At 38.7% G+C, this 18,616-nt stretch overlaps 1 protein-coding gene across 1 annotated transcript; it reads left to right on the forward strand.

Annotated features, from left to right (window-relative positions):
• Nucleotides 1-803: 803 nt before the first annotated feature.
• On the forward strand, nt 804-18,374 carry crsp7 (cofactor required for Sp1 transcriptional activation, subunit 7). The gene is made up of 3 exons (XM_053650984.1): nt 804-1,154; nt 15,053-15,127; nt 16,407-18,374. Exons 1-3 carry the CDS (start codon nt 1,083-1,085, stop codon nt 18,000-18,002), a joined length of 1,743 nt encoding a protein of 580 aa, XP_053506959.1. The 5' UTR covers nt 804-1,082; the 3' UTR covers nt 18,003-18,374.
• The last annotated feature ends 242 nt before the right edge of the window (nt 18,375-18,616 follow it).

Here is an 18,616-nt window from a genome sequence, read left to right on the forward strand (position 1 = left end):
TCAATAAAGTAAAAGGTGATGTTTGCCACAGTTTTGGTAATTGCACACTAGTCTTCCTGCACCATGACATTGCCGCAATGTGAACTTACTTTTTTTTTGTAATATTATCTGTGATATTTGCAATTAATTCTATTTTTATTTTTACAGACATGGCACCAAGCATTTTTTTTTAAAACCCTAACCCTAGGTCAGAAACCTCAATGAAAATGGCGTCAATTTGGGGACGAAAGCTCACCAGTGGTTGATGAATGGCATGAGCAAAGGTTATTAATTAGTTATTGTTATGCGTTTACCATTCTAATATTAATAGTTTGAATCAATTTCTGAATTAATCGTTTGCACTGAACTGAATCAAAGTTTCTAAACCCGGGGAAAGCAAATGATTCGTTTTGCTTGAACAGTTCAAACGAATCAGTTACCAGTTCAGTTCAGTTCAGTTCAGCAGTGCTTTATTGGTACGAATGTTATAAAGGCAGGTAGATTAAACTAAAAGTTATACAAATAATACGCATATATCTGATAAATATAACAAACATAATAAAAAAACATAACAAGCCATCATAAACAACAAAAACCTGACAGGTAGGTATTTGAACATATTATGTATAGTGTATATTCAGGGTGTGTACCATCACTAGTGAACATAATGTTCTGCTGCGATGTACACTACTATGTAGTGTGAACTGGTGGGTGCGCAAGTAAAATGTACACTACACATTATGACATTTGGAACGCAGCCACTTGAACGTAGTGTTACGTTGAGGAGGGAGCTATGCGCGCGCGCTGACGTAATAGCGTTTTCAGAGCTCCAATTTCCCATAATGCATTGAGGAAACGTTTTGATCCAATTCACTTCATGAGATCGGGGAGGCACTCACCGCTATGAAGCGAAAAGAAACGACAACTGGCGAATCCTCATTATTCGGCTGAAATGATTTAGGAGTTCGTAAGCTAACAATCATATAAGAAACATGCGGATAGGATACGTCTCGAAAATCCAGAACGAGCTGTAGTTTCTGCAGTGTACATACCCTTAAACTCGGAGGATTTTCCCCCGTCGGCCGCTTCGCACCGACCAGGCAATGACAACGGCCTCCGCAACCCCGCAGCAGATGAGAGAGCGGCTGCTGCAGGCCATCGACAGCCAGAGCAATGTGAGTAGCTTGTTAGCTAACTAGCGGCACCTTGTCGTTGTGCCTTTTTGAAACGTTAACTTGTTAATTGTTTTATTTTCCTAAAATACATGTAAAACAAATGACCTCAACTCGTCGAACAAGACCTCGGTGTCAATAACTGCTTGGTTTATTGTAAAATAAGATGGCCGGTTAAGCTGCTGAAGCAGCCGGCTAACTGTTAGCCGAAGTTTAGCGACGAAGCGTTTAAAGTTGTTCGCATCGTTAGCCAGCCTGCCACAAGTGCTTTTATTAACCCAGTCTTTCATACAGTACATTTGTTCCGACCGAATAACTAGTTGCTCACATTGTTTTTTTTTTTTGGTAAATAAAACATTCATGTTCTTCATACACACAAGTTGGACAATAATTAACGTTAGCTAGCACTCAGCTAACTGCAGCCTCTCAAACAGAGCTACAGCAAGGGTGCAGGTCACCACTTAGCTGCTCAAGTAAAGTAAAAATTAGTCGAGTTGTAAAAGCAAAATAAACCTTGACATTCATTAACTCAGCTCACGTAAATTTAGAATAATGAAAACACCTTGTTGATAATCATTACTCGGGATAACTAGACGTTCAGAAGGCCATTAATGCCAGCTAGTCGTGCTGCTCCCCAACACATGTAGCTAACAAGTTGAAGCTAATTCGCTAAGTGAATCTGGGGTAAACATTATTTATACAAACTTTTTATTTCTTTAATAACTGACATTCAGTGTCGAAGAACTCTAACATGAAGTCCTGTCGGATTGTGCTGTATATGTAAGTAATTAATAGCAATATTATGCACTAATTAGCTGTCCTGCATTACACCCAGCTGTTCTGCCATGTAGGACAATACTGAAGTGACTACAGGGAAATACATGCAGTGTTCCTCATCCTCATCCCAGCGCTGTATTCACCTTGTTTACTGTTGGTAAATACTAGTCTGTCACAATTGACACTCGAATTAACTGCAAGTGTATATATATATATATATATATATATATATATATATATATATATATATATGTATGTATATATATATATATGTATATATATATATATATATATATATATATATATATATATATATAATATTTTTGTAAATGGACAGACATAGTCTAGACCAGCTTGATTTTGGGAAGTGTGGGCAAAGCAGAGAATCTGGAGGAAACCCACATGGACACGGAGAGAACGTGAAACTCCACTCTGACAACAAGGGTATCTCGGGATCAAACTTCAGGAGACCCTGAAGCTGTGAGACGGCAACGCTGCCTTCTGTGCCACCATGATATTATTATTATTATTATTATTATTAATAATAATAATAATAGTAATAAATGTTATTTCTAAAGCATATTCAATTTGTGCAAACTATCTCCATGTAGCATATAAGTGCAACTGATAAACCACTTTGTTGCTTTTCTGATGCTGTGGAGACTGCATGGCATTACTGTATATGGTTGCACAATATCGATCAAGTGGGCATTTTTCATATTTGACCTGGGAATGTGTGTAAACAGAAATGTTTCTTGTCACACATCGGGGCAGCAGGCAACCTAGCTGCTGAGGCCCTGAACTAGTGACTGCAGTCCTGTTCACACTGAGTGTTTCATATCAAATCCTCATTCCGATACATTTAAAAAATATATATAAAAAATGAAGTCCTCACCAGCTGTGAAGGCATTAGAGGTATGTTTAAAAAATCTTCCAGCTGTAAACTCTGTAGAAATCATGTAAATTCTATAGAAACCCAATGAAATCACAAACTACAATCATAAATCTACGCATACACACATCTGAATCTACAAATTGCTGTGGTTATGCAACCTGTAGCTGCATAACAAAGTTGTATGCTACAATACTCATTTTACATCAAATTGGGAAACAATAAAAAAAAATACCAGTTATTCACTGTCTTGTTGCCCCACTGTCTCGTCATATTTTTAGCCGAATGGCATCGTACAGTTGGCAGATGGATTTCATCTTTCATTGCTATGGATGAAATTTATTTGCTTATATATTTTGATGCAGATGAATGAGAGCTCAAGATAGGGCTGGTCGATACGGACACAATCTTGTATCACAAAATTGATAACGTCATATTTTTAACGATATACATTGTTTTCTCTAAAAATTGATGAAAAAATGATCTATACAAAATGGCATACCTTAATGACTAGTCTGTGGCATATCTTACAAATGACCATTTTGAGATCACTGTCTGATTTGTTCTACCCAAACCACGTCCATACGTCAGATGTCCCTCCCTTCTTGGGTACAAGTTTCTCATCTTTTACCTGGGCTGGTGCCTGTTCTGTGTCAGAGTCTTGCGGGGTGTTTCGCTCGGTCACACTCCTCCATGCTTGTTTTTGTTATAGCACAACACTTCACTTCAACCTTAGCGACCCAGCAGTGGCTTTTGCGGCATTGGTGATATAGACAATATCGGAAAATATCTATCAATAGACGTTTTTTTTCTGTCATCCTACGGCATGTTTCACCACGTAACACCGCCCTATCTCATGAGACAATGTGAGCTCTTCTTGCAAAAAAAAAAAAAAAAAATCACCAACATTTAACTCTGCAGCCTTTAGCCTAAAAAAGACAGGAAGATGAGAAATTCCACCATTCAGTTTTAAAGGAAGTAGAGGATGGTGTAATTGCCTTCAAAGCATTTGCAGGTTGTAATGTCATTTTTCTCCTCGGCACGTTCAACTTCCGAAGGGAGAAAACATGTACGCCTCCACGTTCATCTTTTGTTAGCAACAAGCTAGCCAGCTAACTATAATGGAAGTTATGTATGTTTATCTCCTGGAACAGTGATCTGTGTAGGTGTTCTAGCTTTAACCAGCTAATATGTCTGTATGTTGATTGATCTGAAGCAAGTACTTGTGTATATGGTGCAACTCATTTAGAGTTAAGAAGTGCTACTTTGTTTATTTCTGATGCTTTGCCCAGCCATGTTGTTTTGACATAACTCAGTAAACCAGAAAAAAAACTTGTAGTTGAGACCTATTTGACAAATAAGAAATTCAAATGGAGTTTTCTTTGGCTTTTACTGGTTGGAGGTGGGGAATTGCCTCACAACCTTGAGACAAACCCCGCATATCATCAGCTATGCAGTCGGGAATAAAAAAACAAAAACAAAACCAGCAACATAAAATCACATTTTTATGTATTCCTTTTACAAATCGATTGTTTAAAGTTCACATGACTGACATTTTCTCTGTTGATACTGCTCAGTGTTGTGCAGGAGAGCGCCAGTCAAATAAACAAACCCATAGTATTTAATCACTTTCTAATTATCACCATTACCAATTTTTGTAAAGTGTTCGATCTGACACATTGTTACAGGCCTATTTAAGCTTGACTGGGTTCCCTAATAAATATAATAAGCCCATGTTAACTATGCAGGCCTACTTGTTTAATGTTAACGTATATTGATGGATTTCATTTCTTATGAATGAACTTAAAATATTCAACATTTACTTTGATAAAAAGCAAGGGCGCTACACAAAACGAGTGAAAACTCAGTTGTTTTGACCATTTTTCATCAAAAATCTTTTGTGTATACTATACAGTATATACTTGTCTAACGTTGATTTAGGTTTTTATGTTCATGTACCTCGACAGAGAGTGAGAATGCATGAGATGGAGGGGGGTGGGGGGATTTTTTTTTAGTGACAACTCGTTCCAATGCACGCCAGGGTTTTTTGCAGAGATCACGTGCAAAATGCATAACGGCTGGTGGGTCTGGTAATATAATATAGTCGCTAATTAACATCACTTGATTTTGTGGCAATGAAATATCATGTAGGGACGATAATATTGTCATATTGCACAAGCCAAGTGGTGTGTGGAGCAGATTTCCTCATTGTCTTATGAGCAAGAGTGCAGTTATACTGACTTTCTCATTGCTTTTATACAACACTTTTATAAACAAGAAATTAATATAGAGTAACTGACATTTCAGACACAATATGGCCAAGCGTTCTGTTAATTTTTGCTCCACTAGCGGAACTAGATCCGAAGAAACCACACTCACTTTGTAGCATGGCGGCTAGCTCACATTGATTTATACGTTCCCGTTAAATGTTCTTCTGGTAAAATTAGATGAGTGGAGTGATCCACACCTTGAAACATCCCAGTGTGATTATAAGAAACATAGGCACTCCCGGAACACTGCTTGAACCAATCAAATTAGTGGACTGGAACTAGTGTGATGGTCAGGTGTCCAGATATTTTTGACCATACAGTGTAAGTAAAGCTAGCTAGCTGTTATAATAGTTTGACTAACTCTGGGCTGAGTGTACTTAATGTATGAACAGCCTGTAAAGTAGATGTGGTTTAACTACACATTTGAACCGCATGTCCTTCAGTGACTGAAGTCTATGATTTAGAAGCTTACTCTGTATGGTCTGACATGCTGTGGGTGTTTATGATATGTTAAACACTACCTCTGCAAACAGGTTTACATGTTTTTAAAAAAATGTGCTAGTAACAAGTCAAGAAAACTCATGGCCATCTGCCAGCATTTTTACTGTTCCTGATTAGGGGTAGTCAAATAGTTAATTGCTTAAGGCACCAGTATTCAAATACTGTAATCACTGTTTGATTATGCCCTACTTTCACATGAAGTCAGTGGCATTGTAGAAGAAAAGCAATAATCTGATACAAAGGTCAGCACTGTTGTGTTGTCAGTTAGGTCTGGTTCATACTTGTGTGTCTGTATCTGTGAACACGTGTAGGTGTTGTCTGCAGGTGTAGGTGTCTACTTTCATATTTTCACTAGGGTGCAGAAAATTTAGTTCATTCATCTTCGGTAACCGATTTATCCTGGTTAAGGCTCAGGTATACTTTGTTTTTTCACGTGTATGCGCACAGCCATATACACAGCCTTTCGAAGTATACTCCATTTGACATGTACGCGTACACAGTCAGGGTTCTATGGAGCACTTGTGCTCCTCGTTACAAAAATTTAGGCGCACAATCAAAAATTTAGCAGCATGATTGAAGTTTAGTCTTTTATTTATTTATTTATTTATTTATTTTAATAAAAGAGATGGTAATGTTAATGTGCCACAATATAACACACAAGTAGGTTTAAAAGAGCTGGTCAATTATGACAGAATTTAGGAACATAGTGTGAGCCATTACAAATTAATTTACTTTCTAATAAACTAGATTTTTAGTATTTTCAGTTAATTTTACAGACTGTATGCAAAAAAACAACAACTGTTAACTTGTTCCACCTTGTAAACGAATACAATAAACATCAGTTGTTCAGTGTTTGAAGTCTGCTCCTCTTAAATATATTTAAAGCTACACTATTAGACATTTCCCACTGTCATGTTCTGGGCTGGAGTCAGTTCTCGAACTACTCTCCATATATTGTGTATATAGATGCAAAGCGCTTTAGTTTAATGGTGTTCATTACTGATGCTCCGATCAGGATTTTTACAGCTGATACCGATTTCTTGTCATCTTGATCGATCGAAACCGATCCAGGTACCAATCTTTTTTTTTGTTTAAGCTTTAAGCAGGAGGTCAGTCATAAACAGTTAAATGTAAGCTCATGGTCACTGTTAATTGAATTAAAATAATAGCAGTGAGAAATACTGTTGGTTAATTGATCAATAAACAAGCATAAAATATTTATTTTTAAATATCTTAACCCTCTTACCCCATATGGCCGAAAAACCGGCTTGCCCGTCTTTGATCTATTCCCGTAAGGACGATATACCGGCTTGGTTGTCTATGCCAAATCCCCGTAAGGCCGATATAGAGGATTTACAGTGTAAACGTTATCCCCGTAAGGCCGGTGTACCGGCATTACTCTGCTATGATTCCTTACTTATTTAATTATTATTTTTTGACCTGGAAGGTTGATGACGTCATGACGTGATTACGTTATTACGCCGGCATTACGATGAAGCTGATCCAAGCATGAATATTGGTGTACTAGTAGAAGTGAACCAAAAATGCCAAAGCGAAAAGCTAATCCTGTTCCAGCTAAAGTTACACCTACAGTGAACACAGGCACATCTAAAACAGTGGAAAAAAAAGAAAACATACACAGTTACACAGGCGAGAGCGAGGATTCTAGATAGGGACAGCAGTGAAAGTTCAGGCGATGTTGAAACCGAAACTGATAGTGACGCAATCTCGCCTGATTCAGACCCTGATCCGTCTTCATCTTCAGCATCAACCAGTGCGACTGACACTGCAGGGGTCTGGAGTCATAACGGGACCATTTCTGTGCATTCGTGAAAACACTACCTGCTGGTCTGATTATCACCAGAAACTTGACTTTTGGCGCTAAAATGCATTTATTTATTTATTATTTACTTGAATTTATTCAAAGGCATTGACCACGGTGATGCTCGTATGGTTCTTCTAAATGAGTAGAAGGATTTTAGCGAGCATTTTTTCGTAATTTCTCTAGTTAAGAATTGTGCTCTAAGTTTAGTAAAAACACTGAGCTGCTTCATTTTCAAAGTAATATTACACAAATACATTATTATAAGTTGTTTCAAGGCCTAAAAATGTTAAAATTAAAATGTTGATTTTGGCCCAGGAACTCAGGGTTGGCGTGCTGTTTCTCTGGGGAATCTAGGGTTATGGGACATAACACTGTGGGAATTTAGGGGCAAGAGGGTTAAACAATAGAGTCCTAATTAAAGTAGACTAACACAAAAATTATCCATGTTAGGAAAAAGAAGGCTAATAGGCTTCTAAGTCTACTAAGCTTAATTTCAAATTGATATTAAATTTAACCCATGGTAATTAAACTATTTAATTTCTCATTTTATTGATATTTTATGAATTTATTATAAAAATCTATTTTTTTATATTAAATGAATTATTTATAACTAAGCACATTGTCTGTCTTTATTAATTTTTGTTTCAGTTTTAGATCGGTTCCCCCAGTACAGTATTGCCATGTTTGCTGATATTATTGAGTTATTTTGGGGATTAAATCAAAAACATGGAAGCTGAAGTTGATTTTTCTAGTCATATCTGGCAACTGTGAGCTTAAATGAAGTGAATGCGCTGTCTATTAGAGTTGGTGAAGAGAGTGAAGGAGAGCAGCAGTGTACTGTATGTTTACAGACTGAACAGTTGCTACTCTGGATTATGATTGATGAGGAATTCTTTAATAAAGAAGTTTGTATTAAACCCAGCCTTGAAGCGTTGGCATTATTATTAATTTATTTGTGCCCAACGCTGCTGTGTATACATGAGCAGGTCACAGTCGCAGGTTCAGGTCATTTTGCAGGATCAATAAAAGATGGCAGTTTGTGAGATTGGCAAGTTGAGAGAAGCAGATGATTACAGAGTTACTCTTGTCATCATAATGGCTTCTTTGCAGTATTTACACACTTGTTCGGTTGACTGAGGTGATGAAAAGCAGTGTGAAAGTAACTGTTGCGCGGTGTAAATGCATTTTGGACTTCCTGTAGTTTTTATTCCGGTTTTATTATACAACTCCGAACAGGTCACTCGCACGCAACTAAATATTTATTCACAGTCGCACAAAGAACTTTGCAGTCCCAAATGGTTAAACTGTAGAGCCCTGGCAGGCGGTTGCCACATGCACATTATGACAATTTGCACTACCCCTCCTGGCCTAGAGTCAGTACAGAGCAGTAAAGCAGGTCTTTTGTTGTGAAGGACAACAACGAAGAAGAATTTCAACATGAAAAACATGCTTGGCAATCTCGTCACGATTAGCACTCATATGCAAATCCTTATACTCTTTAAGGCTAGAATTATAGAGACACAGGTACTTCCTAACCTGCACTCGCTTCTGTCTCTTCCGTTTTTTTCTTCAACTACCTTGACAATCAATGGCTCTGGGTCACTGTTGCCAACTTGTGGAACAACTAAATGGTGCAAAAGAATTAAATGCACATGTGCTACCTGCGCGTACAAAGTATGTGCGGTTAGAAAAATTGGGCAGTGCGTGTACAGTCCGTGCGTACTCTGCTGATGACGAAATTTGGGTCACGCATACTGTGTGCTGTTCCTAGCGTACGCGTAAAAAGTGTAGCATACTTTCTACTTTAGGGTCACAGTAGATCTGAAGCCTATCCTGGGAATACTGGGTGCCCTGGATGTATATTTGCACATGGGCATTTAGGCATGGCCAGAGTTTCAGAAAGTGGAAAACTAAAAAGTCTCACATTTTCAGTTTTCATTGATTTAACCTTGCTTTTTGGTACTATTACCAGATTAGGGGCAGTTTGTGATGGTTTTAGTTTTAAATCAGCACAGCGGAAATGTAGATGACCTGAAGTGTAGTAAAAGACTCGCGTTTGCCGATACTTTTGCTTCTCGCTGACTATGTCTAGGTGAACTTTGACCTGTAAATTCACAAGCCTCATTCTTGTGAGCCACTAGCAAACAAGAAAGTGGGACTGTGGTCTCTTTAGTAAATAAAAATGGGGAAGCAGCTAATGAATAGGTAGCAGTTAGACCAAACTTTTGCCTTGCCCTTTTTGTACTGTTGCTTGGCGCACAGTTTCTCCAAAATCACATGCCATCAGGGCTGCCTGAAATGATCTGATATTGAATTGCCAGCAATCAATGCTTTCATGTGTAGTAACACTTATTAGAAATAATTGTATAATAACTCAGCCAAGAGGTTCCAAGAGGGATTCGATCAAGCCCACACTCCCTCCTCTGAAAAAGTAACTTTCTGTTAATCTGGCGGAGCTAAACAGATTTAAAAAGAGCATGCTTCTCTTAAGCACAGTGTTTTTCCAGGAGCAAATGTGTTCACGTGCTAGCGTACTAGATCCTCAGTCTAGCAGCAAGCGGGTGCTGGAAGATTCCCCCAATTCTTTAAAGTCTAGTTTATGGGAGCAATTTGGCCAAATATGTGTACAATACACCAGCTCTAATGCCACTGACGTACAACTATACAGCGTGCATGTGTAATGCATGTAGGCAGTCTTTCCTTCTTGATTCAGTATGGGATAAAGAAATCAGACTGGAACTTGTGAAGTTACTGTTTGTTAATGGAGGGGGCAGGACTCTAACACATTTAGGGTTACAGAGTGCAAAGCGACTCTGTCAGTGCAACTAGTTAATACCTGAACAGAACCTGAAAAGCTCTGTGCGTCAGACATGCCACCTTGTGAGTAACACCACTGGAAGTTTCAGTTTTGTTCCATTCTAATGCACAGCTTTTGCTTCATTATATGCTGCTAAGAGTGGACTGGATCACACAAACACTGCCCGTATAATGTCGATTGATTTAGTCCATTGAAAATGGAAATCCAAGAATCAATTTTGAAATATACCCTGTTGAGGCACCATCGTATCCAAATCATATTGAATTTGAATGTTATGTATTGTTACACCCCTACAGAACATACAACAAATCGAACCTTGAGGTAGATGAGCTTCAACAGATCATCTCATTGGGTTCCTCTGTCAGCCAAGAACAGGAATTTGAGGCTACAGTGGACACGGATTCACCAAAACTGGGTAGTTGAAGATTGGAAAAAGATCAGGCAATGCTATTTCAATCTTTAACTGTCCAGCTTCGGTGGTCCAGCAGTTCCTGACCACACAGCTGATATTACGCGGTCCCATATGCTTCTTAAACTTGAAATGGTAGAAATGCCTGTCTTTTATGGGCAGTTAAGATTCTGGAAAATTAAATTGGCTATGTTTAAAATGATAAATTGGGGTCGGCAATTTGATTGTCTTAGGTCATGAATGATTAAAATATCTCCACATTCTGTTTCTACAGAGAGATTGTGTATCATGATGCTAAACACATTTTGTCAGTCATGCTGCAAATGCTCAGACATGACAATTCAAGCATGAAACGCACTTTATTCGCTAGTCCAGCATGTGTTTTCCCTGATAGACACATGAACAAACGAGTAATGGCCAAGAGTAGGCGGTTTCGTAGCTTGCGCTTCCTCCTCGGTTTGTTTAGGTAGAATAGACTGTCAATATGGAGCAGTTGGTGCCTAAAAAATTCAATATCAGTTACATGAAACTGCTGGATTTCACACAATGGTGCCGTGATATTTTACCTAGCCAAGGACCCATCAAAACAGTTGAAACAAGGGTTGTTGGTCATTTTTAAAAAATTGTTGATCCTATGTAGTATAAATGGTATATTTCTAACGATGCACTGTACACTGAAATCGAATACTTAAAAATGTTAAATAATAATGTAAAACTAATTCGGCTAATGTATCCACTAGAGCTGCAACAACTAATCGATAAAATAGATGATAATCGATTATGAAAATCGTTGTCAACGAATCTCATTATCGATTAGTCGGTCTGCGCGCGGTACATTTACTCATTACGTTACTTCTGTTCCAAAGACATGCTTTGGAGTGTAAATACTAAAGTTGTGTCCCAAATGAAGTACTATACACTTACACTATGCGCTCTGCACTAGGGATGTCACGAGAACCGATTCTTTGGTACCAAGTTGGTACCAACATTCTTAAAACATGATGGTACTTGTGTTTCTGCACTAGCATTGGAACCGTTCTAATGGGGGTACCAAGGTTGCAATTCTTCCGGACCTGATGGGGACAGCAAATACGCGCAAGTGTTTGTCAGTCCACAAGTGGTGAAGAAGAAGAAGAACGCCTACAAGCACATGGGAAAAACTACAGAAGAGTAGCTTAGCTAAACAAGTTTAGCTCCACCCCAACTCATTGAGAGGAAAGCTAGCATCGGTTTCCGGTGTGCAGCCGATGCTATCGTTCATTTCAAACAAAGTGAGGAAACACCTGGAATTTTGCAAAGCACCTGAAAGACAGTCCTGTATATTTGTTTGAGGCAGCTGCATTGTAGCTGTGAAACCAGCTAACGTTATGCTCCATGTAATGTTAGTGATAGCCAGTTATTTGTTAGCGACGCTAACGCATTGCAATGTTATTAAGTACCTCCTAATGGGCCACCATGCATCGCCTTTCAGCCCGTGTCCTGTCAGCAAAATGTAGCCTAATCTCACAAAGTTAAACTAATGCTTGCATTCAGAGTATAAGGTGTGTGTGTGTGTGTGTGTGTGTGTGTGTGTGTGTGTGTGTGTGTGTGTGTGTGTGTGTGCGCGCGCGCGCGCTTAGGAGTGCACTGCCACTCATTGTCAGGCAGTGTTTGATAACTAAAATACCCCCCCCCCGCCAGTATCAGCCAGAGGAGGATGTCCTCCAGGAGAGTTTTTAATTTTTTTTTTTTTATACCACACCGTATAAATACATATAATTATGTATCGCTCTGCATAACAAAGGGCAAACCTGCCTGTCAACACGGACTTCAGGGTGAAACTTTTCAACGAGTGTCCTCCGGTTTGCTTGTTGTCCAGAAAAGTTGAAAAGACTCGCGCAGCCCAGCCAGGAAACGCCAAATTGTCGTGGAAATTAGACAACACTCACAGAATTGTCCTCTGAAGGTAAAAAGGTTTATTACAGAAAGATGGTTAATACAGGATAGAATAAAGCAAGATAGAATAATGTGAGCGCTCTCAAACGCTTGTGCTGAACCACTACTATAATATATGTATATATAATATATGAAACGCAGAGCATGACACTTCTGTGTACCGATAAGAAGCAGTTTGAGGCAGTTCAAACAGGCTTTGTTTTAGGGTCTTGGAAGATGGACAGACGAACCTTGAACGGAAGAACATGTTTGTGTCTCTGTAAGCAGATAAACATTCTGTACTGATCTCAGTGACATGACATGGCCGCCATAGGCGTTATCCTCTGATGAACAGAAAAAGAACAAAACTGTTACAAAGTAAAAGCAATTTCCCTCACACATGTCTAAAGGCAGCGAGTAACAGAAACCACAAGGTGCAGTGAAAGTGAGTTTTTATTATTAATTTAGGACTGTAGTTTAATTCAGTGTGTGTGTGTGTGTGTGTGTGTGTGTGTGTGTGTGTGTGTGTGTATATATGTTATACATAGGGGGGTTGGAGGAATCTGATGTTTTTGAAAACGTAAAAAAAATTTCAGACTATCAAGAAATTAAAAATACCAGTGTTACCTGTTTAATTAGCTGTCTTCTAGCACACGTTTATTTATAGGGATGCTCCGATCAGGATTTTTGCAGCTCATTCCGATTTCTTATCAAAATGATTGGCCAATCCCGATCGTTCAGGCTTTATATAAGTGAGATGTAAGCTTTCCGTTGACCATCACTGTTAACCTTTCAGATAAAGTCGTGCCTTAGATATTGCCTTAGTTATATTATTTACAGTAATGTATGTTTGTTGATTTAATTGAGAATCAAATAAATAAGCACAACAAATATTCATTTTACAATGAAATTACTTCGTAATTCCACACTGATGACATGACTGCAGCGCTAAGTTTAATGTCATGTGTTTTACTTCACCACTTTGCGATCGGTTCGTGAGATCGGCCAAATTTAGAGACTACCGATCGAGTCATAGAATGTCATTACAGCCGAGCCCTACTGGTGGCCGATCGATCAGAGTATCCCTGTTTGTTTGGGGTTTTTTGTTTATTTATTTATTTCTAAAGTGGGTACCCTATTACCTTGTATATACATGCGTCAACAAAAATCTCTTGTAATGACTACTAATTAAACATTTAACATTAGTTTCATATGAATTTGTAGAAAAGAGACAAGACTCCTGATTTGTTGCCAGCTTTTTTTTTTTTTGGTTTTGAAATCCAGCCTGCTTTAGCATGCCACGGAAACCCATGTGCACTTGTATATTTGGTATTACGTACCAAAGGTTTGCTGGAAAATCTGTTGCTCATTTGGTTCAAAGTTAGAGCAGTGTGTTAGATGTATGGCCTGCAGGCTGGGACTGGCCTGATAATACCCTAATTAAATTTACACTTTTTTTTTATTCAAGCATTTCAACTCCACATTCAGGCTCTACTGCCTCTGATTTAATTCTGTATTTTAGGCAGACTGACTGTAATTGCTGCTGCATTTGTTATATTGGCTCATGATTTTTGCAGGCAGACCTGCATAGTACCAACTATGAAGAAAATGCACTGGGCAAAGCACCGACATTTTAATACAGAGTAAAGTCTTTGTATTTATTTGGTCTGGAATAATTGATAAAAATGGCTAAATAATTTTTTTTTTTTTTTTTTTAAATCCTCCGGAATAAAGATAAGAGATGATATTGTTGCACGACACTTCATCACATACTGCCAAGAGAACTTGATCAAAGTGGGCTTCAGAAATAATCGTCTGACGGCATGGCCAGCATTTTCATGGGCTTTTTTTTTTTTTAATTTATTTATTTATTTGTTTGTGTTTGTTTGTTTATTTATTTATTTATTTAGATCCCATTGAGAATTTATGGTGCCTCATCAAACAATTTTATGCCTTTGATGTCAATTTTTTTCAAAGCATGAACTGTGGGATGCTCTTCAGTCCTCAGAAATTCAGAATCTAACCAGGTCAATGCATTGTTGAATCATCTCCGTCATATCTAACCATGGCAGTTACATCAGTCAATAAGCTCTTTATCCAATAGGATTGTTGAATAGAAATCATTACAACACTTTTAAAAAGAAATAAATAAAATACACCCCCCCCCCCCCCCCCCCGTGGAATAAGTGCATATTTTTATTATATTTAATATAATTCATATATTAAATTGAGAATCTCCTGCCGTGTATTGCATGAAATGCTTCAGGATTTTGATCACTTATTTCTACATAAATAATGTAAACATGGTGAGATTTTTGCTGGTATATACTCATTATTTTGAGATGTTAGTGTTTTGCATAAGAGCCTGACACATACTGTATACATGCCACAGAACATAATAGGATCTCGCACATTTATTCAGGTTTCTCATCACCTGTCTGTCTAGCCTGTCATTATGATAAAACCTTAACGTACTGATCTTTTCTCCTCAACAGATCTGTAACATGGTTGCAGTCCTTGATGTTATCACCTATTTGGAGAAATACCCAATCACTAAAGAAGCTCTTGAGGTTGGTATATTCCTCACTAACCTTTGTGAAACTTTTTGATATTTGAGTGAATGGCAAACCATGTAATGGGATGTTTTTTAAAGCCTTAATAATAAAAGGAGGCCTGGTGATATCGTCAGATATTCAGGTACTGGAGATGACTGACAAGTAAACAACAGCGATGATGAATGGTATTCACACCCACAGTCACTTTCTATGAGTTGTTAGCAGCCACTAGCCCTCTTCTATGTTTTGTTTTGTTCTTCAAAATGTTTCTTAGCAATAGAACAGTGTCATCAGTCCATACAGTATTTCACGTAGTACATAAGCTGTGTCCGAAATCGATCGCTCGTTCACTATGTAGAGAATGACATTTGAGTCCACTATATGGGGAAGAAGTGAACGAAAATGAGTGAGCGAATTCGGACGGCAGCATAAATGCAACGCGCCAATGAGCACTCTCGCGGACATTATGGATTGTATCGTTAAACAGTAAAGTTCATTTCGGTTGTACTTTTGAAAAATTACAAGCTCCTGTGAATATTGCGGTGTTTCCTTGATTTTGTGTTAATTTCTGCGATCACAAAATCCTGGATAATAGGACTGGTCCAAATGCCTTGAAGCCGTGTTTGTTACTTTGCCTGTTGAATGCTGAATCTGTTTGATTATTGCCATTTATTTATAACCAGTTTGTTTCCAAAGTAAATGTAAGTAAATGTTATGTTGAATGTAACTTATTCAAACTTGTTTATCTATAAAAGTGTCCTGAAAGTAACTTGGCATAAACAAATACCTTGAAGAAAGGTGTGAAATTTATGGATACTGTAAAGGTATGCTATGTATGAATATAACTGCTTGGATGACTGTCTTGCTATACATTGTATAAAGAGAAAGTTTTAAACCGCATTCCTCTACATTTTATAGCTTCAGTCATGTTAACAGAAGGTGTAACTGTGCATGTAATAATTTGTGTATTGTTCAGTTAAAATGGCGCAAAGCCTGCGTGGTTGTTTTGGAACATTGGCTGAATATGTTCAAAACCTGAAAATGTCTGAACCGGTTTCTAAGAGGGTTAAAAGGTTAACAGTACAATCAATAACCTTTGTATTTTTTCACAACAAATATTAAACTGTAAATCATTTCAGACTGGTGATCAGAAGCAGAAAAATAGCTAACTTATTATCATTGTAAACACTGTAACAGCAGTTGAGTTACACTTGTGCAATTTACACTCTGAAAATATACTGGTCCGTTTTATTAATTCAATCTTTCTTATTGTTTATTTTTTTATTAAATACAGGAAACTCGCTTGGGAAAGCTTATTAATGATGTCAGAAAGAAAACGAAAGACGAAGACCTTGCTAAACGTGCCAAGAAACTCCTTCGAAACTGGCAGAAACTGATTGAACCTAGCCAAAATGACTCTTCTTCTCGAGGAGTGCAAGGCACCCCAGGCTCAGCCAATGGCAGTTCTCATCCGTGCCGAACAGATACACCTCCAACTGTTCCCCCACCCAGCAAAAAATCTCCAGAACTTAAAAACAGAAATGATGTCCACAACACTTACTCAGCTACAGCAGAAAAGTCTAGAAACCGAAAACACAGGGGGGACCAAAGGGATGGTCCACATCCACCCACTAAAATACACAAAACATTCACGTACGGGCACACGTTTTCTTCCACCCCGCCATCAAATGGATTTAGTGGCAGCCCTGAGCCTTTCCTAGAAAAACAAGAAGATGCACCTTCTGATAGAAACTGCCCAGAGCATCTTGACAATGACAAACAAAACAAAATCCCTGTTAATGCTGTTAAGCCTCATCCGAGTTCTCCAGGGCTTACCAGACTCCCCAGCACTTCATCCTTACTCAAAACATCAGTGTTACAGCAGCAAACAAGAACAGAAGGAGACGGAGGTGACAAACATCCAGTCAGTAGCCCTCAATTCTCATCAAGTCCACATAGTGTAGCTCGTGAGACAGTGGCTAAGAGGTCTTCAGCTTATGCATCAAAAGGGACTCTGTTGAGCCCATCTCATAATTCTGCCCAAGTGCCCTCTCTCTTGCCTTTAACCTCCCCAAATCAAATGTCTCACGCTGATGGTCGTCTAACTCTAGACCTAGAGGACTCTGTTCCCTTCAACAGATCTATTGAGAGAACCTCTGAATCCCTTCATAACAGTACAGCACAGGAGCCTTCAGAACTGTCCAGGCACAATTTCTCACCTGAGGTTCCTAAAGCTGGGTCCGAAAGTGCAAACAAAAAAAGAAAGAAGTACAGGTCTAGGGACTACATGGTAAATCTTCAAGGCCAGTCCTCAGAGGACAGGACGAAGCCTGTGCGCTTAAAAGAGCGCAGATTGACTTTTGACCCAGTGACAGGACAAATCAAACCCCTCACTCCAAAGGAATCTCACCAAGAGGAGGAATGCCAGGGACCACCAGTTTTCGAACCTGCGAGGATTGAGACCCCCCAACAGAGGCCACCCACGACTGCTCAAAATCCTTTCCAGCAAACGAACTGGAAGGAGCTGTCCCGAAACGAGATCATTCAGTCCTACCTTAATCTTCAGAGTAATGTTCTGACTTCCTCTGGAGCTCAGACCCATGGTGCACACTTTTTCATGACCGAATATTTGAAACAAGAGGAAAACGCTGTTCGAGAATCAAGGAAGACTCATGTTTTAGTCCCGAGTGGCTTGACCGCTGAACTGCCAGGCGTAAGTCGAGAGGTGACACATGAGGACCTTCACAGAATAGACCAAGAGCACTGGCCAGGAGTTAATGGATGTTATGACACCAATGGAAACTGGTATGATTGGACAGACTGTATATCTTTGGATTCTCATGGTGATGAGACCAAACTGAATATTCTGCCATATGTCTGCCTAGACTGAGAAAACGGCTCTGGTGGCTTTTGGTTTTCATCACCCCCACTGTGAGTTTGAAAAAAACAAGTCAGAACTTCTTTATATTCAGTACTGAAGTTTTTGACACATGGAGTGAAAAGGGGGGCTCTTCGGTTTTCTTAAATGAAAAAAAGGTAATTAACTAGATGTCCTGTTTGTAATGTGCTGCTACCAACAAAAATTTGCAAACTAGATTTGTAAATGATGGCTCAGTCAGAGTAACTGGGCCGGTTATTGCACAGTGTGTATAGGAGTCAGAGCACTAAGCAGTGCAGGTTGGAAAGCAAGTCAGAAACTTGTTTGGCAGTTACAAAAAAAAAGCTTTATGTGACCTTAAAGAATAAATTATACTTTTTTTTAATCATGTATGCATCTATTTATTTGACTTGATCATTTTTCCTACCAGAAGGTTTATCTGCCAAGATGTGCGAATATCTTTACGGCTTCTTGTCACACTTCCCCCCTCCCCCCCGCCCAATGCAGTGTGTACATTTTTCTGTCTCCTGCTAAACAATGCAGCCACCAACATTCCATATGTTACATTGTTTTCAGTTTAACCCGTGTATGTGATTTCCACAAGAGAGAAGCAAATCTATTTTTAG

The sequence above is a fragment of the Ictalurus furcatus genome, chromosome 20, assembly GCF_023375685.1.
Source record: "Ictalurus furcatus strain D&B chromosome 20, Billie_1.0, whole genome shotgun sequence".
NCBI classification, from domain to species: domain Eukaryota; kingdom Metazoa; phylum Chordata; class Actinopteri; order Siluriformes; family Ictaluridae; genus Ictalurus; species Ictalurus furcatus.

Excerpts from the sequence above, each read along its gene's own strand:
- crsp7 (XM_053650984.1), top strand. The coding sequence starts at position 1,083 with ATGACAACGGCCTCCGCAACCCCGCAGCAGATGAGAGAGCGGCTGCTG. Across the intron at positions 1,155-15,052 it reads CCATCGACAGCCAGAGCAAT|ATCTGTAACATGGTTGCAGT; the intron begins GTGAGTAGCTTG and ends TCTCCTCAACAG. Across the intron at positions 15,128-16,406 it reads TCACTAAAGAAGCTCTTGAG|GAAACTCGCTTGGGAAAGCT; the intron begins GTTGGTATATTC and ends TATTAAATACAG.